Raw genomic sequence first — 23,310 nt, 5'->3', positions numbered from 1 at the left:
GAACTCCTGAGCTCAAACAATCCGCCCGCCTCGGCCTCCCAGAGTGCTAGGACTACAGGCGTGAGCCACCGCGCCCGGCCTATCCTGGACATTTTGAGTGTTACTTTATGAAATTCTGAGTCTTGTTTATATCCTATAGATAGGGTTGAGGTTTTTGTTTTAGCAGATTAGATTCATACTACAGTTCCTATGCACTTTCTGTGGGCTGTGGTTCCAATGTCAATTTTTCATAGCTTTTTTTTTTGTAGTCTTGTTTAGATCTGTTCTCCATGTGTACTATCTAGTGACCACTGTGAGACCTGAGCAGTGGTCTATCCCGTACTTCGTTTCTCAAAGACTTTGATATCCTGTTTAGGGTCAGATCCACATATACAGTGCAGCTTGGGGGTAAACTCAGGAATTTATTCACAATTTTATGGGCTCACTTTCTTAAGCCTCCTCCTGTCTGCAATATTTTGTCTCCAATATTTTATTCCTCCCAGGGGTCCCTTTCTTTATCTTCTAGTTGATAAGCCAGGGCTTTTAGTCTCCCTGTTCTGCTGAGCATTTTCTGAAAATTGCATATGTTTCTGGGGCCAAGTAGTGAAAGGTTAGAGAAAGAAAACATAGCAACAAGGATTCTCTCCACATTACTCAAACCAAAATTACTTTTCTCTAAGGGAAGGATTCCTTCCCCATGGAGTTTTACCACTGGTCTTGTCACCACTTCTGCTGAGGGATTGTCTCGGTACTGGGGCAGGAAAAAAATGGAAAAACAAAAACAAGAAAAAATCCAGAAGATTTCCCCACTTTATTCATAGGCCCCCTTTCCTGCTCTTTCCAAGGGCCTCTTGACTCATGGGGTCCCCTTTTCCTGCTCTTCAGACTAGAAAGGGAAGGCTTCTTTTGAGCTCCTTCTGGCCTCAACCAGTACACAGTCCCAGTTTCAGGCTGTCTTTGAATAAAGCCTGGGAGATCTCGGATTTTGTAAAACTAGAGCATCACTGCTCGTTCAGTGGCGCTTCAATTTCTCATTTCTTTCCCCAGTCTGTCTGCTCCCATTTAATTTTTAGAGGCCTCACATACCTGCTCCATGCATCTGTCCAGTGTTTTTAGTTGCCTTCGGTCAGAGATACTTGGAAGAGTTCACTGTGTTTGCCTTTGTAGGAACTGGGACTTCTGTTTGCCTTCTTAGGATATAGATTGCAATGGGATGAGTTATCCTTGAAAATATGATCTAATGCCTTCTGTGTTTTCCTGATTGCTATCACTATACAAAGCTGAAATACTGAAGATCATTTCACTGATCTTAGAACTATTTTCCCAAAAATTTGCTTTTAATCCTTTGCCCTGAACTGTTAGGTAAAGAGTCAAGAGAGGGAAGGAAGAAAAGAAGAAAGGAGGGAGAAAATGGGATTTCCTGAGAAACTTTCATACTTTGGGCATTATGCTAGGTACTTTGATATTTATTATCTATACTTCTCAAAATAACCCTTTAATATCATTCTTATTATGCCCAATTCACATAAAATTGGAGTTCAGATTAGTGTCAGCCCTGGATCCCACTGTGAGTATCTTGTAGAGCAGAGATTCAAACTTTAAACATCTTTTGCAGACCTATGAACTATGCAATGTGCTAAGCACTTTTATATACATGGCAAAAGGCGGGGGTTGCTTATATTTCTGTTTTCCCACAAATAAAGACCAAAATCCAAATGTGAAAAACCATCTCTCTCCCTCTTAGGTATTTCCACATAATGTGGTCTGACTGATGTGAGTGGCAGCAGGGTCTCTTCTCCACCCACTTTGTGCATTGCTTTAAGGACAGAGCTAATATTTAGCTGGTAAGTGTTAAAATACCGAAATCATTCTGTGCCAGCTGGTTAAAAGCTGCTTTCTTGACCCCGAGTGCCCCCTTTACTACTCAGCCACCTGACTCTCCCCCAAGACCTCCTGGCTCTCTCCAGATTCCAACAACTTGAGGATTAAAGGTTGGGAAAACAGAGGTGTCCAGGATCTGACCCAACACTTCCTGGCATCCGTTCTGACTGGTGCCCATGCCATACTGGTTGTGAACTATGTTGGATTTCACCTCTGCTTCAGTGAAGCCTCTGTATTATGTCTATATTATTTCTTCAGTGGCCATGGAAAAGCTCATTTTTGTTACATTACCTGATTATGATTCAGTTCTACATCAACATTGAGTGTGAGACAGATTAACTATTAATGACTCCTAGTTTCTTTAGGAAACTAAAGAGCCGTAGTTTCTCAGGGCCATCAACTTCTAGCAATGTTGGGGAAGCTAATTCCCTGGTCTGGCACCACTGTCACCTAACACAGATAACCCTTCCCTGTTTCACTAAGTCCTTCATTTGCTGTCTAACTCCATCATTCTTATTCTACCTTTTATCCCTCATAGTTAAATGTGCATGAATGGAGGATAATAGATGATGTCTATGGTGTGATCAAAAGCTCTTAAATTTCATTCCTCCTTTAATGGCTGTTTCTTGTGGGAAAATTGCTTTTGATTTATTTTTAAAGCTACGCAGATTTTTATAAGAACACATTCCTTGACTTTATATCTATGCTTATCTGGCACTTTCAAAAGTTTTTTTTTTAATAAGTGCTATACTTCAAAGTAGAAATTTACTTAGGAAAAAGTATATCTAAAATTTTTTTTAAACTTAAAAAATGGCCAGGCGTGGTGGCTCACTCCTGTAACCCTAGCACTCTTGGAGGCCAAGGTGGACAGATTGTTTGGGCTCAGGAGTTCCAGACCAGCCTGAGCAAGAGCGAGACCCTGTCTCTACTAAAAATAGAAAGAAATTAATCTGACAACTAAAAAAATATATAAAAAAATTAGCCAGGCATGGTGGCACATGCCTGTAGTCCCAGCTACTCAGGAGGCTGAGGCAGCTTGAGCCCAGGAGTTTGAGGTTGCTGTGAGCTAGGCTGATGCCATGGCACTCTAGCCCGGGCAACAGAGTGGGACTCTGTCTCAAAAAAAAAAAAAACTTAAAAAAAAATATAACAACTGATTTAGCTGCTTAGTAGTGAAATATAATACCATTTCAAGGATCTGGGACTTGGTTATAGAGAACACAATTAAGGACTAGTTAAAAATAGGAGGACCTTTTACAGCACAACAAATATAATGCATGAAGTAAGTTCATAATCATGAATTTGGTTCAGAATTTTATGATCATGAATTTAGTTGATAATCTATGTACTAAGCTTCTAGAAGTCTTTCACTAAGAAAATTGCTCAGGGCATTGTTCAGAGTCTGTGTACAAGGAAGTGACATTAAGTCAATTTTTAACTTTTAATTACTTAGATAACTAGAAACAGCAAATCAAAAAGTAGGATGGAGGCTGCTGGTAAAAATTTGTTATAGCAGTGAAAATGATGACTGACAACCTCTTAGCAAAACCAAAACAAATAGACATAATGTTTTACTGCCTGGGGCCATTTAGTGCAGGGGCAAACAGCTCAGTGGACTATACAATATCCTGCAATAATATTCTTCAGTGGATTGTAGGGTAATTAAACCATTACATCAGATTCTGAAACTTTTAAATGATGATTCCATGGTATCAAGAAAAGATAAATTATATTCGAATATTCTTTTTGAGAAGATACTTCTACCAAATCATAAAACTTTCATGTCTGATAAATCATAGGTATCCAGAAAACTTTGCTACCTAGCATGGTTTCATTATCCAGAATGCCCAAGTTCCTGGAAGTTCTATATAGCTGAGATTCTATTTTATTAATAGGTCTGTGATGCCCAAAATTATTAAACTCTCAAGCTGAACTCTGTCCAACAGAAATATAATGCAAGCCATGTATGTAATTTTAAATTTTCTAGTAGCGACATTTACAAAGTAAAAGGGAAAATGAATAGACTTTATTGAATTCAATTCAACCAAAATATTATTTCAATATAAAATTCTTAAAAATTATTAAGAAATATCATGCACACTTTTTTGTATATCAAGTCTTCGGAATCCAAGGCATCTTTTAAATATAGCATACATCTCAATCCAGATACTAATTTTTCATCAGAAATACTTGATCTATATTTAGATTTCATAAAATCTATAATTCAAAAATTAGATTAACATGCTCCAGTTGTTTCATACATACTTAAAAGTTTTCCAATAAAGGAATCAAGTACTAAAAATTTATTTCCATGAAATATTCAAATCCAACTTGACACAACTGGTTCATTTTTTAAAAGGATTGCTTTGACTTTGAAGCAAAAGCATATCAGTTTCAAAATTATGTCTGTCCAAGTTCAGTTGATTCACTAACTCTTGTGTCAACTCATTAATATTAATATTGAATTCAAATGATATTACATAAACCAAAATGCAATTATAAATTATCAAGACTAATGAAACAGTCTTCAAATTTTTCTTGCAATTTTGCAGTGAATTTTAATGCTGGCAATTTAAAATATGCATATTGGCCTATTTTAAAAAAATGTGCAAAATCATTAATATTAATTTGTGCTAAGAAAAGTTTCAATTTTAACATAATTACTTGTTTTGGGTTGAATTGTTTTCCCTTCAAAGATGACGTGTTGGAGTCCTAACCCCCAGTACCTCAGCACATGATCTTATTTGGAGATAGAGTCTTTAAAGATGTAATGAAGTTAAAATGAGGTCATGTAGGTGGACCCTAATCCAATATGGCTGATGTCCTTATAAAAACAAAAAATTTGGACAACATAGAGATTTGCACAAAGGGAAAATGCCATGTGAAGAAACACAAAGAAAAAGATGGCCATCTACAAGCCAAGGAAAGTCTTAGGCAACCAGAAGCTAGGAGAAAGTCCTGGAACAGATTCTTCCCTAGTAATTTTAGTATGGCCCTGCCCATACCTTGATTTCAGACTTCTGACCTCTAGAACTATAAGACAATACATTTTTGTTGTTCTGAGCTACGCAATTTGTGCTCCTTTGTTATGACAGCCCTAGGAAACTAATACAATGCTTATACTTATATAACTATGACACAAATAAACTTTTCCTTTCATGAGAGCTTCGAATTTAGCTTTCTGATATGCATAGTGATATCAATGAGAAAACATAAACCACACTGCCAGATTCTGTCTTTGATTCCTAAATATATGGCAAGAATTTCTTTTGTCACAAGAAAATCTTGAATTGGAATTAACAATATAGGTCTTCAGTGACTTAACCAAGAAGCTTTGGCAAAGAGCACAAATCATCAAATTCACTGTCTTTTATTTCTTTCAACAGTTCCATGAATTGGTGATGATTCACATCATTTGCAGAAGTTATATTACTACAAGAGAAATCACATAAGATACCCCAAAATATGAGAAGACAACTTCAATTTAGTAATGACACAATACTATTCTGGGATGCAGTATGGTATAGAGAAAAGAGCTTTGGAACTAAGCATACCAGGATTCTTCTCAACTCGTGTTTCCAACAGGGTGACTTTGGGCAAGTCCCTTAGGCCCTCCCAGTTTACTGACACCTCTCAAGTCTCCATCTGATAAAAGGCATAGTCCCACCTTCCTCACAGTGCCATTGGGGGATTAATTTAGATGATTTAGTTAAAAGCCCCAGTTCACTTCATGGCACATAATAAGTATCAGCTGCCTTCATCTTTTCCAGGATCCTTTCAGAGAGTATCTATCTAAATTAACTCTGGCTGCCAAGTGTGGCTTTTATTCATGCTCTGTTCTTTAACGACTTGTCAAAAAGTTCTAGACTCCTATTAATCACTTTCTTTCTCATGTCACACTGCACTTACAGCAAAGTCACTCACTCTGCCATACTTTAACTTATGTGTAAAAATGTTGCCCAAAATGTCTAGCCATACTTGTCCGATGGGTGGGATTCCACAAAATACCCAGCAAAGGGACAATAGATTCGGGGTTGCAGGTCCTTCACCAGTCGAGCCTTGTAGTTCAGGAGCTTCTTCCTTTCTGTTTTAATGAATTGGGCTTTCCATTCCTCTGAAATGGCAGAATTTGGATTAGAGTTTCCTCTTCCCAGAAATCACAGAAAAACAAATGTTCTAGCAGATTGGAATTTTTTCAGGAGATAAAATTGACAGATAACTAAGGCAGAAATAGAACAAAGTTCTGTGTCATTAAGTAGAAAATTTCCCCCACCTTTATCTTGCAAATTTCAGTTGGTTACTAGGAAAATGTTACCAGGCCACCCAAAGGTAATGGCACTGAGCTTTCCCCTTGTACGTGCCAATCCATTGAGACCCTAGCTGAAGACACAGGGCAGCATAATCTTACCTTGAGTGCACACACTTTTTAAGGGCACCGTAATTGTTGACGTTATTCACTCTTTACTAACATGGAAATGGTTTTATTAAATATTATTTTAGCAGATCATAAAATAAGGCATGTTCAACATAACCTGACAATGCACGGTGATTAAGAGTACGACACTGGAGTCAGTTAGTCTTAGAATCAAAATCGTGACCCATCACTTACTCGTTGTGCAGCCTTGAGCAAACTCCCTAACTTCTCCTATGGTTCCTCCTCTGTAAATGGAATCACGATGCCTACCTCACGGGGTTGTTTATTTGCTCATTCTTTCACTCAACCAATGTTTACTGTGCACCTACTATGTGCCACATGTGGTTCTAGGCACTGGAATAAAGAGGTGAATGAGACAAAGTAGGTCCTTGCTCTCATGGAGCATTCCTTCTAGTGAGAGAAGCAAAAATGAACAAGTAAATAAATAAAGTCATTTATTTAGCAATATGCCACAAAGAAAATAGAATAGGGCAATAGGACAGAGAGTGGTTGGGGTGACATGGGGTGGGATGGAGGCCATCACTAGGGTGGTCAGAGAAGAGATGGCATTTGAGTCAAGAGATGGATATAAAGTTGCCCACCATGTATGTGGATATCAGAGCCAAGAACATTCCAGGAAGTGGAAACAGCAAGTGCAAAGACCCAGGACACACACGCACTTGATATTTAGGGTCTGAGAAACAAAAAGCAGAATTATGTGGGCTGACATATAGCAAGCATTGGAGAGTCAGGCAGTAAATGAACTTGAGGAATTAGGCAGGACTCAGAACATATAGGTCACAGGATCAAGTAGCTGTTACTATTATTGTTATTATGAAAATCTGACAAATACAGATACGGACACAGAAAAAATTAAAGTTACCCATTACCCAGACATAACCACTATTAACATTTTGGTATATTCTAGACCTTTTTTAATGCATGTGCATGCTTCACTCACATACACACTCAAACAAGAATGGGATTATGCTAGTTAACCTTAAATAAGTATATTTTTGCACACTTTTAACTCCTTAAGGACAGAACCTTCCCTCTGTCTCACATGTGGTTACACACTCTGGGAGGCAATGAATACAGACCTGTAGAAGAAAGCAAGGAACGGGACAGAGACTAGCCTCATAATGCAAGTAGCGCATTTTCTGCCACAATCACTTGCCAAACATGTTAATTTATTAATTGGACCTATACTGAATACTTACAAAGCTAGTGTTGAGGATGCACACTTTCCCTCGTGCCAACCCCAGCAACACCACCCTTGGACCCAGAGGGCCCTCTTGTGGCTGCGCCGCTCCCCTGTGAGGATGTCACAGGGCTAAGGGACTGTGTCTACTTTGAGTTGCACACAGCCAAGATCACTGAAGCCTGGATGACCAACTTCCAACCTTTCCTATTCTGCTCTATGGTCTGCACAGTGAATCCAATGACTCTTTGTCATGGCTCTTCTTGAGGTGCTCCCTCATCTCAGTGTTTCCTTTATGCTCCATCATGGCATTTTGAGCCGCAAACTTTAGTTTGTAATATCTGCTGCTTACAAGTCTGGTTCCCCCAATGAGGTGGTAAGCTTCTTAGGGGGAGGGACCATGTCTCCATTACTTTTGCATTTGCTCTCACAGCATTTAGCAAAGTGCCATGCCTGATGCTTGGTATTACTTTCATATAAAATATTACCAGTAAATTTTCCACCGTTGAAAGTCATTGGAAAGCCGGATGCTCCTCCAGCAAAATCACTCATCATTAGATCAACCTTCTCAGGCAGCCTTCCTCCATTAGGTCTGGTGCAGTCTACTGTATTGAGTATTTTATGACCTGTGGAGAAACAAAGTGGTATGGGTATTAAAGGTGAAATCTTCAACACCATGGTTTGAATTTCCAAGCTGACAAAGTCTGTGTAATCTGACTTACCTGTTTATAGAAGAACTGCTTATGTCCAAGGAAAAACAAAGAGAGTAAGATTTCAAAACCTAAAATCTTCAAGAGCATATTCTGAATTTTCAGAATTCGTTCCATTTGGCTTGGTGGATTCTGAGTGTTTCATGAAGACATTTAGCTTAATTCTACTCTGGATCATAAATAGATTGCTTTCTTCAATCAACCATCTTTAGATGTTGGGCCCAGAGAATTAGGGAAGAGTGACTGGATCAACAAAAATCCTTCTACCTTTTGCAAATTCCATGCAAAGCCCAAGTTCGAATGATTGTTGGGGCAGTAAGGCCATCTTTTCACAGGAAAAGCAGAAGTGTATGATTATATTACATGATAATATTTCATGGTGAAAGTAACAAAAGTCATTTATTTAATAAATGTAGTGTTGAAGAAATTGCTATGGGTAAAATATAAAATATCTGCTGCCTTCTGAAAAAAAGCTTTGCACTTGTCACTACACAGTCTACATCATTGGTAATTTATTATCAATCTGAAAGATAGCTCAATTTTCAAAGACAAGGATATAATACACTATGTTCTCTGAAAATGAAGATGAAAGAAGATGAACATAGGATGAAATTTTAGATAGCTATTACTAGTCTTCCCACCAAGAGGATTTTTCATTTTTTACGAGGATGAAAAAGTACCTTTGTATTCCACGATGATGCAGGTGTCCATCTCAGGATGAACACCATCCATCAGGATCATGAATCGAAGATTTTTGTCTACCTGGAATTTAACAATAAAACCAACAACTGGGTATGTCAGTTTTGCTTTTAATTAATATTTGAGACGGTTATCACCTGTTCTGGAAAGAGGGGTGAGGAACCTGTGGCCTTAAGGCAAAATGTGGCCTTCTAGGTCCTTAAGTGTGGCCTTTTGACTGAATCCAAATTTTGCAGAACAAATCCTTTTATTAAAAGGGGTGCAGCAGAGAAAAATGAAGCTTTTCTTCCCTCCTTTGGTGCTTAGAAAAGAATCTTGAAATCAGAAGGCCGCAGTTTTCCACCTCTGCAAGAACCCCCTTATTGACAACTGGATTTATTACCTGTCCCTAGAGTTACACTACTGGTAAGTGGAAAGAACACCATCTTTACCCAGGACAGTCTGCCCAACATTGAAGTTCAAATAAAAGTTGTGTTTACACAGTGCCATGGACAGACCATATTGGCCATTATTTCTCCTGAATCTTAAGGTGACTACCTCACCTAAAATTTACCCCAGAAAGCATAACCGGAAAGTATGGAAAGAAAAGAGATTCCTGACCTGCTGCCATATTCCAAATGGCACTACATTGATATTAGTCAACTTGACACCGCTCTGCTTCAGATTCCAAAATACAGGTCTTTCTGTGTTTCCAACATAAATGGGAATATCTGGTCTTTTCCCAGCAAGCTTCTCTAGTGTCGGGTAACTAGGATTAGAGGGATAGAAAGGTTGAAAGGTAAAAAAAATAAGGGCCATCTAGTATGAGAGACAGTTTGCTTCTTTTACTGACACACTGACTGAGAAGCAGGGAATTGAAAAGCAGACTCTCATCAGAGTCCAGAGACGAGTTTCTGCTCACTGTGATGGTGAGGGCAGGTTCCTAGGAGATTCATCTCTACTGTTAGAACATACTCTCTACCATGGTGTGTACATCAACCAAGTACACGAGTTCCTTCTCCACACCAATGCTGCTTTGAGTAGCGGTAGTTCTAACAGAAGGCACAGGGCAGAAAATGTCATGCTGTCGAGGTTGCTGGCAGGCGAAGAGCTCCATGAGCTTCATTTCTTCGTATTCCTCCATTAGTAGTTAAAGAGAGGACTGGGACATAGTATAAGAAGAATCTGTGGGTCACGACCATTTGGGAGGTCAGTTTTTCAACCTTTTCAAGCCACACTTTGATATACAGATGTATTATTTATCCTTAAAGAGGGTCAGAGTTACCAGCTAGGCAAGACAGTAAAATTTAGTGGAGAGGAAAACTACATTCAACATTACAGTAATCCCAATTCAGTACATAATCAATCATCCAAATACTTTGAATGCCTACACACATTAAGTCGATGTTTATTTACTGTGCATTCATTATAAAAAAGGATTTTTATACCACTGTAGTATATCGTAGAAAGATGAATAAACAAATGAAAGGTTAGATACCTATCATATTTCAAACACAGTGCTAGGCACTCTCACATACTATGTTATTTGATTCTTACAATAAAGTTCTCAGGTTTTTTTGTTTTTTTGCAGATGAGGAAACTTTCAGAAATATACAACAAATAGTAAATTGGTATTCAAATTCGAGGCTTCTGATTATAAACCTAGTACTACTTCTATTAGAAGACAGTTTCTAACTTTAATAAATGTCCTATCTGGTTTAAGAATCAGACTTGTACATAAAGTGTAATGTCAGATGAAATAAAATATATAATCATTAAAAAAAACCCCACAAAACCTGTATATCAGCAGTTATGAGCTGTACTAATATTCAAGTTCCAGCCCTGTGTTAAACGATATTCAGTTAAGTAGAACCTGGCAGCGGGGGTGAGGTGGGGGCAGTAGGTGGGCAGGAGAGGGAGGAAGGGAATCAGTAGGTTTTCTCCCCAGAAACGAAGGATTCAAAAAATCAAGGATTCTTTGTGCCTTCAATCTCTGGGTTCAGCAACTGAAGCTTACATTTTAAATGACTTTGGGAGTTAGGTTAAATTACTCTAAAATGAATGTTTATTGCTTTGTGATTTTTTTTAATTGCTGATAATTCTTACTGGCATTTAATAATAACATCATCTAATACAATACTATATTTACATAATAAAATTACATTTCTTTGAATAAAGACTATTCACTGAAATATGTTCATCTTTTCCCTTATTTTTGTGAGTCAGGCAGGTTTTATTCAGTATATAAAACACAGGAGGATGGGGGCAAATGACCTCAATGTTTATTAGTTGACTAGGCAAGAGTTGAAAGGTAGGGGGCCAAAGGAAATCAATTCAGTGGAATAAAAATTACAAGCTCCAGCAACTTTTCAGTAATAAACTATCTGCAACACATTGTATAACCAATGTGTTGTGATACTATAGTTAAAAATTGAGGTTAATACACGACAATTTTGCTCACACAAGCCCTTGAAACTAAAATTAAATTGATTTTCAGGCCAGTGGTTAGGGAATAACTCAACTAAATGACATTTAAAAAGTTCTTACTTTCCCTAAAATTCAGTGTATTCCCACAGAATGTCTCTCATTAGGACTTTAGGCAATTGCATCTTACAAACACTATAAAGCAATCACTTCATTTATGTAATATTGTTATCCTAATACAAGCTATACAAAATTACTACCACACATTACTGTTATAACACAATGCATGAATCTAGGACTCTTACAATCCTGAAATTACGCAAATGTAGTTCCAAGAAGTTGTGTGGGACAAAGGCCTCATATAAAGTAGATTTTTAATTGTATTAATAGTACCACTATACCCTAGTGGGTTGTGATCAATTAGGAAGTCTGTTACAGCTAATTTGTTAATAAATCAGTTAATTAAGTTTTTAAACCATTTCCTTAAGACAAAAAAAAAAAGCCCAGCATATTCATGCCTTAGAGTTTTCATATGTTTTTGAACAGAAAATCAAAGACCAAGTTAACCAACAGCCAACATATTATCCCTAATCATGGACATTTCGTCTGAAGTATGTCCTACATGTAAACTTAGTCTGGAGGGTAACAGAAAAAAAAATTGAAATTGCTTCATTAGAACATTGTGGGCATTGCTTGTGTTTATATTAGCAACCCAGCGGAAGTGATAAAAACTTCAAAACAAGGATGAGGAAACATGACGCTATAATTAAACAAAGGAATTTGGAATATGATACTCCCTCTTTTGATAACTCTGTTCATTTGTAAATATGTGTAGTCTCTTAAGTGAAAGTTCTCCTTCCTTTTCCCCTCGTTTTCCATTGTCTGGGTTAGGGAAGTTTCGGTTCATATCATCAGTATTGTATTGCTCTGGTTTCAATGAAGTGTTGGATGAGGTTGACTCAGGGTTAATAAGCAGGGAGCTCAGTGTTAGGATGCTATAAACCAAGAGTTAACAACCCACAGTGTGTGGGCCAAATCCAACCTAATCTTGTTATTGTACAATCTTGCAAGCTAAGGATGGTTTTTACCTTTTTAAATGGTTGTAAAGAAAATCAAAAGGGCAATAAAATTTTGTAACACACGAAAATTATATGATAGTCACATGTCATTTCCATAAACAAGGTTTTATTAGAACACAGTTTCATTCAGGATTACTCTGTGGCTGCTTTTGTGCTACAACAGCAGGGTTGAGTCATTGCGACACCAGCTGTATGGCTTGCAAAGCCTAAAATATTTACACTTTGGCCCTTTGTAGAAAATGTGTGCTGATTCCTACTATAAACGTTGAACTGAAAAAGGAAATCAACTTTGATTACTCTTAAGCCTAGACTTGTACCAAGTGGCCTTAGGGTGGGGGTGGAAGAGGGTAGAGAAGGTTAGTAACCACCCCCTCCTTTCCACAATAGCTCCTTCCTCACTTCCAAAGGTGTAAAGTGTGGAAACACTTTTAAAAGTATAAAATTGCTAAGCGAATGTAAATATTTGTTTGTATTAGTCCTCTTTCCATCATCCCAACTGAACCTACTTCAAACCGAGCCTTTCCCTTAGGAGCTGAGCACTCAGGGCTTCCTTACCTCAGGTGGTCTGAGTGCATGTGACTGACATAAACTAGGTCTGCTTGGCACAGCCTCTCCAGCCAATCAGACGGAGGCTCATGTAGCAACCACCATCCTCTGGCAAAAGCAGGACCCATTAACCAAGGGTCAAACACCATTCTCTTGTCTCCCAACTTGAGATCCATGCAGGCATGAGTGAGATATGTTACCTGTTAAAAGAGAGTGAGATTTCTATTATCGAATCAGTACTGGTCAGCAACAATGAACTGAAAGGTTTGGCCTGGTTAGCTGATATGTCAGGTTGGAGAAATTCGCTCCTAAGCATGGTCAGGCAAAATCTTGGACTCAAGTACAACTCAACAGGAGCCTTTCATAGAACACAATTCCCAGCACAGGTCATGATGGCTTTATCAGAAGAGAAATTCTCATGGTTGGTTTCAGGTATCAGACCAATTGATTTACCTAGTTTTACTCTATTTAAATTAGCTCCTAAATACATATTTATGGTCTACAATGCAGAATATCTCTTGTGACTAGTCCTTCAAAGCACAGTTTACAAAGGAAGGCAGTTAGAGTTGTTATGGCATGCATTTGGAGATTTAAATGCCACAGTGGCTGTTAATAGGAATATGAATGAATGATTCTTTTGAGTTCGGTGGGTTGACATAGCTATGCAGACTGAAGTGGAAACTAGCCAGGCTTGCGAGGCTTTCTCTTTTAAATTACCTGCCAAATAATCACCCTTTCAGGATATCAAGGTCATATGAGAATGGCTACAAACAATCACTTAGAGACAGGCACAGACAGGAAATTCCAAATTCTTCCTTCATTCCCTTGCCATGGCCTGGCACATCCATGGGAAAGGAGTGTATCAAGAAACTGAGATAAGGTAGCAGAAACTCCAGCGTGAAAAGCCAGCAAAGTGGGTGAGGAGAGGTCAAGGAATCAAATCAGTTTTTGTTACGTCCATTGTGGGTGGGTGCCCATTTGTTTCCTTATAAGAGTAACTGCCCAAAGAACACGAGGTTCCTAAATACCCAGAAAAATAAATTTTTGGTTGTTTGCCTCTTCTGAACTGTTTATTCTGGAGGAAACTCTCTTCTAAAGCTGGGAAAATTCACAGGGATGTTTGTAAAAGATCTTAGGACAACATGCAGAAATGTACAACTAGCTATTCTATCCAACAATGATCTGGCACTAAGGGTAATTTTGGAACTTCCTCCAATAGTTTTGCATGACTCACCTTCCAGACCTCCTCTAAAGTTTTGTATTTTTTTCCCTATAAAGATTTCCTTGCAATCACTGCCAAGTTCTGGGAGTTCCTTAAAGAATTTGCTTTAAGAGTTCAGAATGACTTTATCATATGTCCTAACTAGCCACCTCAAAGAGGATTTAAGGTAATATAGGATTTATGTGTGTGCGTGTGGGTGGGTGGGTGTGTGTATATATAATGGACATATTAGTTATATTTTTGTTTTTAAGAATATTATAATTGTAATATTTACTTACCTGCACTTCTCCAAAAGTCAAATCTTCAGGGGATCTGGGCTCTGAATCCCAGGGGTTAGGAGGATTCAGTTCTAGAAGTAAAAGCCCATTGTTTTCATCCATTTCAACAACTAGAACCAAATGGGAACAAATGTGGATTAATAACAAAAATGTCTTTTAAAAAGCATCACTGAAATAGAAATGTGAGGTCCAGGTACACAGAGTGCACCACAAATCAAAGGAAAATTAAAACAAAGGGTTACATTCACTTGGGTCAAGCGGTATCTGCTGAGATGATGGCTTAAGATGAACAATTTGTTTCCTAGTTCATATTACACTTAAGGAACCCATAAGCTCTCAGTCATGTCAGGGATACACACACATACAACTTCACGCCGACTAAATGGATGATTGACAGAGATGGCTTCAAGGTGCAGTATACAGGAAGGAGTACCTGGTCTGCTTGCAAAGCAAATTTCAAATAGCAAGTAATCCTCCAGCTAGGCAGGAAAGACATGGTGTTTGGAGGAAACAAAAGAAATACGATGATGTGAGGCAAAAGGGATGAGAGAACAGAATGTTCGAAGGCGTGGAGGCAGGTGACTGGTAATTTATGACCGAGAATTATGGTGGTTAGGTCAGGCAGGATAGATCAGCCAGAGTAGGTCACAAAGGACCCTAGATGCCATGCTAAGAGATTTGGATTTTATTGTGGGATAATAAGGGAAAAGAAGAATTTTTAAGCAATTGTGGCAGACACTGCTGGTGGCTTGCACAAAATCCATTCTCTCCTTCTTCCTTACTATTAGGATTCTTATTTTATTAGGGGCGATATGCCTATTAAAGATCATGGTTTCCCAGGTCCCTTGCAATTATGAGTGGCCACAGACATAGCTCTTACATACAATACTGTACACATAGTTCTGGCCGGTAAGATGCAAGCACAAGTCTACTAGTGGAATTTCCAGGAACACAGTTATTTTCCTAACAAAGAGGGACAAACTCAAGGGACTTGCACTGTCTTCTGTTTGACTTTTCCCCCTCTTGTTTGGATCTTGGTTGCCATGCCTGGAGGAGTAGGAGCCATCTTGAGACCCTGGAGAAAAGAGCCACATACTAAGGATGACAGAGCAGGAAGACAGAAGAAACCTGGTTCCTTGATGAGCCATGGAACAGCCATACTTCCTAGGACTACCTGCTTTCCAACTTCTTGTGATGTAAGGAAAAAAATCCCCTATATGATCAGGCCACTGTTATTTGGATTTTCTGTTACATGCAGCTAAAAGTAATCCCTAACTGCTCCAGCAAGAGAGTAATTAAATCAGAACTTAATTTTAGAAAGATCAACTGGAGGGAGGCCAGACCCTGTTGGAGAGCTCTCGCCATTGTGTTGGGAGGTAGTCAGCAGAGTGCAGATGGGCTTGAGCGTGAGAGACACAGGTGCCTTGTTTGGAACCCTTGCTTTCCCACTTAATAGCTGGGGGATGTTGGCCAAGTTACTTGATTTCTCCCTTCTTCAGTGTTTTTATCTTTAACCTTCGCTACTTCCGAGGACAGTTAATCCTAACAAATGCCAGACATTGTATTCATCACTAAATGAAAGCAAATGTGGTCCTAAACCGCAAATGGCATCTCCACCCAGCACTCAAAGCCATGCATTGTCCCATCCTCAAACTTGTGCACTTTCCCAGCTTCCTCAAAGTATATTTAAAAAATTTTATCTATACTTTCCAAATGAATATTACTTTTACTCACTTTGAGACAACTGCCTGTGGAAGAAACTGAAGTGAAAATTACCCATAGAATGAAAAAGGGTGCATTTTAAAATTTGTCCCAGTAATGGTGAACAAAGACTTATATATGTCAGTCAAACTTCAATTTTCTAAGTCATCTTGAGGAAGCATAACGAGGAAAAAGCTGAAAACTTAAAGATATACTACCAAAGTCTTCTTATCTCCCTAGCTTCTGCCTCCTGGCCATGTACTTATATTCTCCCATGCTGGCCCCACAAATTGATGACTCATTTAGAAGATCTGCCTAAAAGCTCTCCCCAATTATCAGAACTGCTCAGTCCCTGGCTTCACTGGGGACTCTGATGTCACCTTAACAGAGAGGGCTTTCCGACCACTCCATCTCAAATAGCACTCTCTGGCCTACAACTGTCCTATCCCTCACCAGCCTTCTACTCCACCTTATTTTTCTTCCCGGCCTTATCATCACTAGAAATATTATATGTGTTATATATATGCTATATGTTTATAGTCTGTCTCTCCTACAAGACTAAACTCCAGGAGAGCTGGGATTGTGTTTTGTCACTGAGTTATCAATAGTTTTGCTAAGAGCAATGCCTGGCTCAAAATAGGATTCATTAAATATTTGTTGAGTTAATTGATTAATAGTCTTAGCTTCAGGTCTCCTAAAACTGTCTCAGGGCTGTACAGCTGCAGCCCTCAACCTAGGCACTGCTCCTGCCCAGACCTGGCAGCTTACCATAGAAAATTTAAATATAAGATTATCTCAGTCTAAGTTAAAAATAAAATGCACTTATCACTCCTTCTTCATTCTTAAAAGAGCACTTTACAAACTAGACATGATTGCACCAGAAAACTTCCATTGGTCCCTGCAGAACCACACTCCTCTACCTTTCTCTTCCCTTGTCCACCCGCCCTCTGTTTCAGGAAGTTGACCTTTACAGGCCACATTAAAGGGCTCCCTTATCCTCCACCTTCTAGGTGGGTTTGGCCATTGCGGAGAGAGGCTGCGGAGAGAGTTCAGTGAGGTTGGGCAGTTTATTCCGCTGGCTCTCTCCCTGGAAGGTCACTTTGACCTAGCTGTGCTCTGGGCACCCACAGATGTCACTGCTCCTCCCACGGAAGCCAGTCCTTTACTACCCTCTCTTCTTCCAGATCCTGGAAACTGCTCCTTCTCCTCCTCCTTTAAAAATGGACAACTTGGTTGCTGTCAACTCCAGGCTACTACACCTCCCACAGTGGTTCTCCCACATCCACACCTCGTATTAATAAAATGTCCTTTTGTAAATATACCCTCTTCAAATTATCCTAACTTGAGAGTGTCATCCAGTGTGTGTGTGTGTGTGTGTGTGTGTGTGTGTGTGTGTATGAACTGAACTAATAATAGAAAATAACTATCCTTAAGATGGACTCTCTTAGCAAATTTTGAGTATTTTTACCACACACCAAAAACATGACGGCTACGTGAGGTGATGGATATGTTAATTAACTTGATTGTGGTAATATACCATCTTGTACATTTTGAATACACAGATAGTCCCCAATGGTTCAAATTACAATTTTTCGTCTTTACTATAGCACAAAAGAGATACACATTTGATAGAAACTATACTTCAAATTTTGAATTTTCATCTTTTCCAGGGATAGCGATACGCTGTACGATACTCTCTCATGATGCTGGGCGGCAGCAGGGAGCCCCAGCCCCCGACCAGCCACGTGAGCACGAGGGTCAGCAAGGGATGCTCTGCAGTGCACTGTGCTGCCCGGTGATTTTGCCCAACTGCAGGCCAGTGTAAGGTCAGGCTAGGCTAAACTATGATACTCAGTAGGGCGGGTATATTAAATGCATTCTGACTGACTTTTAACGAGTTTATCAGGACTTAAGCCCAGTGTAAGTTGAGGAGTTTTTGTATACAATTTTTATTTATCTATCAATTATATCTCAATAAAGCTGGGGGGAAGAAGAATAACTATCTTGAAACCTCAAATTTCTAAAAGTGATTACCTCTGGGAGGTGGATGGGGTGATATATGATATGATCAAGGAAAGGTATGTAAAGATCTTCTGTTGTTTTAAGTCTTAAGTTGTGTTCTGTGTACATGGTGATCACTATATTTTAAATACCTTTTAAATATTGCTCAAGAAATTTAATAAAAACATTATTTTTCTTAGTAATAGCTATTAGCTTATTTAATGGTGACACACAAATGGCTTTCGTTTTTGTTTGTTTGTTTTTTTTTTGTTTTGTTTTGTTTTTTTATTTCAGCAAATTATGGGTGTACATACGTTTAGGTTACGTGTGTTGCCCTTGGTTTGTTTGTTTTGAGACATAGTCTCACTCTGTTGCCCCAGGTAGAGTGCAGTGGCATCAGCCTAGCTCACAGCAACCTCAAACTCCTGGGCTCAAGCAATCCTCCTGCCTCAGCCTCCTGAGTAGCTGGGACTACAGGTATGTGCCATGACACCCAGTTAATTTTTCTAACAAATGGCTTTCTTAATAAAATCGGGAATACAAAAAGGATGTTTGATATAGCTATTATTTAATTATGTTCCTGAAAATGTAAGTGGTATAATAAAGGTACATATTATTGTTATTTATAGGTTATATGATTGCTGGAAATTAGTGTCATAAAAAGTGCTGATTTTGGAAACGTTGGAATCCTAATTCTACTGCTTGTTAACAGCAACCATAGCTTATTAAAAGTATTCTGAGCCTCCACTTTAGATCTGTAAATAGAATTATGATACATATACTCCATAGAGTTGTTGTGGAGATGAAATGAGATAATATAAAGTATCTAGCATTATGCCTGGTACAGAGCAGTCATTTAATAAATAATAGCATTATTAGGTAATTATTTTATACTTAAAGGAATGAATAGAATTAAAAAGAAAATTCATTATAGGGCAAACAAACAAACCTATATATTTAATATAAGAAAGATCAGCAAGAAAATACAGTGGTATTACAGGAGACCCTCAGAAAACTCTTGTACTGATATCTATTCCTAAGGATTTTCCTTCTTCATAATTTTTCTCTCTCAAGCAATGCAGAAAAAAAAAAAAGAGTCTGTAACTCTTCACTTAATCTTAGCCAAAAGGCTGAGAATCTATTATAACTCTTAATCATTGTTCTGAAGCAATTGCCATAAAGGTCTCCATGTCCCTTGCACAAAGATAACTTGCATATACACAATGAAGAAGAACGTAATATCTGTCAACTCCCTGCCTCTATAAATAAAGCAGTGAGAATGTGGTATCTTTATCTTGATATCACAAGCTGATGAAATCTAGGTAATTTGGGTTATAAGTTAATATTTATCCAGAAAAACCAACATTATTCCCTAAAATCTTTTTTAAGGAATAATGAAAGAGAATTAGAACAAAAACATACCAAAGAAATATAATAATCAAATCATTGATTATTGACATTAGGACAGCCAAGAAGTAGATCCTAATTATATAAGTATTTAATATTCTAAAGAAGGTATCATAAATTTGTGGGCTATTTAACATGATGCTGTGACAATTAGTTAGCTAAGTATTCTAGTTGATTAAAGACAAAAGGAAAGCAACCAAGCCATGAAAATGTATGATATTTAATAAAATAGAATACCAAATATAAGGGAAGACTTTTTAGTTTAACAGCAATGGAAATAATTTCAAGGGAAAATCTGAATAGATACAAATGAAAAATGAAAAAGTCCTAACACCAAAACAATTTGGCAAAGATATTTTGCCAAATTATATGTAGTGAAATATAAGCATCAAATTTGATAGACAAATGCAAGTGAAAACAATAAGATGCAATTTTTGCCTCAAATGAAAAAAGCCTAAAAGACTAAGAATGCCCTAAGCTGATAAGGTACAGGGAGAAAAGGCATGTTCATATACTAGTTGGTGGGAGAAAAAAATGGTCTATTGCAAAGAATAGATGGTAATACAACTTATATTAAAGAATGAATGAACAGATGACAAATTCATTTATTCATTCACTTAGGATATCAAGTGAAAAGGGGTGTGTTAGTCATACTTTTCAGTTCACTACATATATTCGATCTATGCAAACCTCCTCTCTTTTTTATTTATTCCCTTTTCTCTATTTCCCATTCACATTTCCCTCCCCTCCCCTGCAGGGTACCACTTTAAATGTTTAAACAAAATGTATATTATGCGTATGCATTTCTAATTTATATAAATGATATTGGGTCTCCAGTCTGTTTATTCCTGTTTTTCATTCAACACTATGATTTTAAGATCCATCATGTTGCCATGTGTACATCTAGCCCACTTCTAACTGCAGTTGAGTATTCCACAGTTCACGTCCATCACATTTTATCTATTCACTCTCCTGGTGGTGGACTCCCAGATTCTGCCACAACAGAATTTATTCGGGATATGAACAAATGGGATTTATGGATCCTGGTATGTTCATAAACCTCACCAGTGGCCAGGTGTACACCTACAGTCTCAGCCCTCAGGAGGCTGAGATAAGAGGATCACTTGAGCTCAGGAAGTTAAGTCCAGCCTGGGACAACATAGCAAGACTCACTCTAAAAAAAGCCCAAAAAGCAACAACAGCATAAGACACCTCATCTGACTAATCACTGTTGGACTGCTCTCCAGAATGGCTGCACCAGCCACATTCCCACCACATGCATGGGGATTTCTAAGTCCTGACAATATTTGGCATCATCTCTGTTTCTACCTTTTTATCAGTCAAAAAGATGTAAAGTGACATCTTCACTTGTAGTTTCCTGATTACTGATGAGTTTTCAGTTTTCTGATTTAAATGAGTTTGATAAGTATTTTCATATGCTTAACAGCCTTTGGGTCTCTTCAGTAAAATGCTAATTGATATTCTTTCTTTTTTATTTGGGAATCTCTCAAACTATCATTATGACTTTTGATTTTTTTCATGGTGTCCTTCATTAAGCAGAAATCTTTAGTATTGAGAAAATCATATTCATCAATATTTTTAATTCTTTATTAATTTTTTTTTTTTTGTTCTATGAGCTGTACTTTTGAAGTGTTCTCTGAAGAATCAAGAAGTGCCTCCCCATCTCCAGGTCTCAGAGATATACTCCTATATTTCTTCTGTTACTTCTATAGTCTTAGCTTTCACATTGAGGCTATTAGTCCATGTAAAACCCACCTTTAGGCTTCGTATAACCTTTATATGATGTGTTAGGACTAAAAGCTTTAATTAGTCATAATGCCTTTTTGCCAGTAATTCAACTACTTTATGTAAACAACTCCAAAAATACAGAGATACTCTTCAGCACAAAGACACCAGTTTTATTTTTGATGGCAAAAAACACAGAACTCTCCACCCCACAACAGCAGAATACACATTCTTCTCAAGTGCATGTGGAACATTCTCTAGCATAGACCATATGTTAGACCATAAAACAAGTTTCAATAAATTTTAAAAGATCAGAATCATATAAAATATGTTCTCTGAACACAATAAAATGAAACTAGGTATCAACAGGAAAAGAAAGTTGCGAAATTCACAAATATGTAGAAATTAAACAATACACATCTAAATAACAAATTGATTAAGGAAGAAATCACAAGACAAATTAGAAAATACTGTGAAAACTGAAACACAATATGCCAAAACCTATGGAATGCAGCTAAAACACTGTTTCTATCTGTTACAGATATAAACAAAAAGTTTATACCTGTAAACTTTCTATATTAAAACAAAAGAAGAAAGATCTCAAATAAAAATCCTAACCCTTCACCTTAAAAAACTAGAAAAATAAGAGCAAATGAAACCCAAAGCAAGCAAAAGGAAGTAATGAAAAATTAGAGCAGAAATAAGCAAAATCAAAAATAGAAAAACAAGAGAGAAAATCAATAAAAACAAAAGTTGGTTCTTTGAAAAGATCAACAAATTGACAAACCTTTAGTGAGACTGACCAAGAAAAAAAGAAATTACTAAATTACTAAAATCAAGAATGAAAGAAGAGACATTACTATTGATCTTACATAAATAAAAAGGATTATAAGGGAATATTAAGAATAGTTGTACTCCAACAAATTAGATAACCCAGATGAGATGGAAATTCCTAGAAAGACACAAAATAACAAACCTGACCCAAAAAGAAACAGATGAGCATACATATAATAAGTAAAGGGATTAAACTAGCAATCATAAAAACTTCCCACAAAGATAAGCCTAGGCCCAGATGGTTTTAGAGGTAAATTTGGCCAAAGGTTTAAAGAGGAATTAGTACCAATCCTTTACAACCTTTTCCAATAAATAAAAGTGGAGGAATCGCTTCTCAACTCAAGAAAAGAAACTATAGACTAATATTTCTTAGGAATATAGGTATAAAAATCCTTAAGAAAATATTAGCAAATACTATTTAGCAATATAAAAAAGAGTTATACATCACGACCAAGTAGGGTTTATGCCAGGCTGGGTCAACATTTGAAAGATGCATGACTGGTTCAATATTAGAAAACCAAATGATGTAATACATCACATTAATTGAACAAAGAGGGAAAAAACACATAATCATCTCAATTGATTCAGAAAAGGCATTTGACAAAAATCTACCACCCTTTCATGGTAAAAACACTCCGAAAACTAAGAATAAAAGGGAACTTCCTCAACTTAATCAAGGGCATCTAAGAAAACCCAACAGCTGTTTTTCTGCTAAGAGCAGGAAAAAGAAAAGCAGGTCTGCTCTTGCCACTTCTACCTAGTTTTAGCCAGGGCAACTAGGCAAGAAAATGAAATAAAAGACTTTAAGACTGGAAAGGAAAAAGCAAAACCACATCTATTCACAGATGACATGATCCAGTGTACAGGACATCCTAAGGTATTTACTAAGAAATTGTTAGACTTAACAAATGAGTTCAGCAAGGTTGCAGGATACATGGTCAAATAAAAAAATCAATGATGTTTCTATACACTACCAATGAACAATTTTTAAATGAAATTTACAAAATTCCACTTATAATACCACCACAAAGAAGAAAATACTTAGGAATAAATTTAACAAAAGAAATATAAAACTCATATTCTGAGAACTACAAAACGTGGTTGAAAGAAATTAAAGACTTAATAAATCAAAAGACATTTCATGTTCATGGATTGAGACTGAATATCGTAAAGATGGCAAAACTCCCCAAATTAATCTACAAATTCAAC

At 37.4% G+C, this 23,310-nt stretch overlaps 1 protein-coding gene across 1 annotated transcript in view; it reads right to left on the bottom strand.

Annotated features, from left to right (window-relative positions):
* LOC105805732 (cytidine monophosphate-N-acetylneuraminic acid hydroxylase) overlaps positions 1-14,516 on the bottom strand; it is a 40,606-nt gene extending 26,090 nt beyond the window's left edge. Inside the window, exons 1-7 of the mRNA XM_012638673.1 lie at positions 14,413-14,516; positions 12,922-13,112; positions 9,485-9,632; positions 8,866-8,947; positions 7,964-8,101; positions 5,834-5,974; positions 2,545-2,553 (exon numbers count right to left, since the gene is read on the bottom strand). Of these exons, the coding sequence (XP_012494127.1) occupies positions 2,545-2,553; positions 5,834-5,974; positions 7,964-8,101; positions 8,866-8,947; positions 9,485-9,632; positions 12,922-13,112; positions 14,413-14,514 (811 nt within the window). The 5' untranslated portion in view covers positions 14,515-14,516. The remainder of the gene's footprint in view (positions 1-2,544; positions 2,554-5,833; positions 5,975-7,963; positions 8,102-8,865; positions 8,948-9,484; positions 9,633-12,921; positions 13,113-14,412) is intronic.
* Positions 14,517-23,310: the final 8,794 nt, after the last annotated feature.

Source organism: Propithecus coquereli, unplaced genomic scaffold (genome assembly GCF_000956105.1).
Source record: "Propithecus coquereli isolate 6110/MARCELLA unplaced genomic scaffold, Pcoq_1.0 Scaffold131, whole genome shotgun sequence".
NCBI classification, from domain to species: Eukaryota; Metazoa; Chordata; class Mammalia; order Primates; family Indriidae; genus Propithecus; species Propithecus coquereli.
The sequence above is the reverse complement of the archived record's forward strand: the minus strand, read 5'-3'. Positions and strand labels throughout refer to the sequence as shown.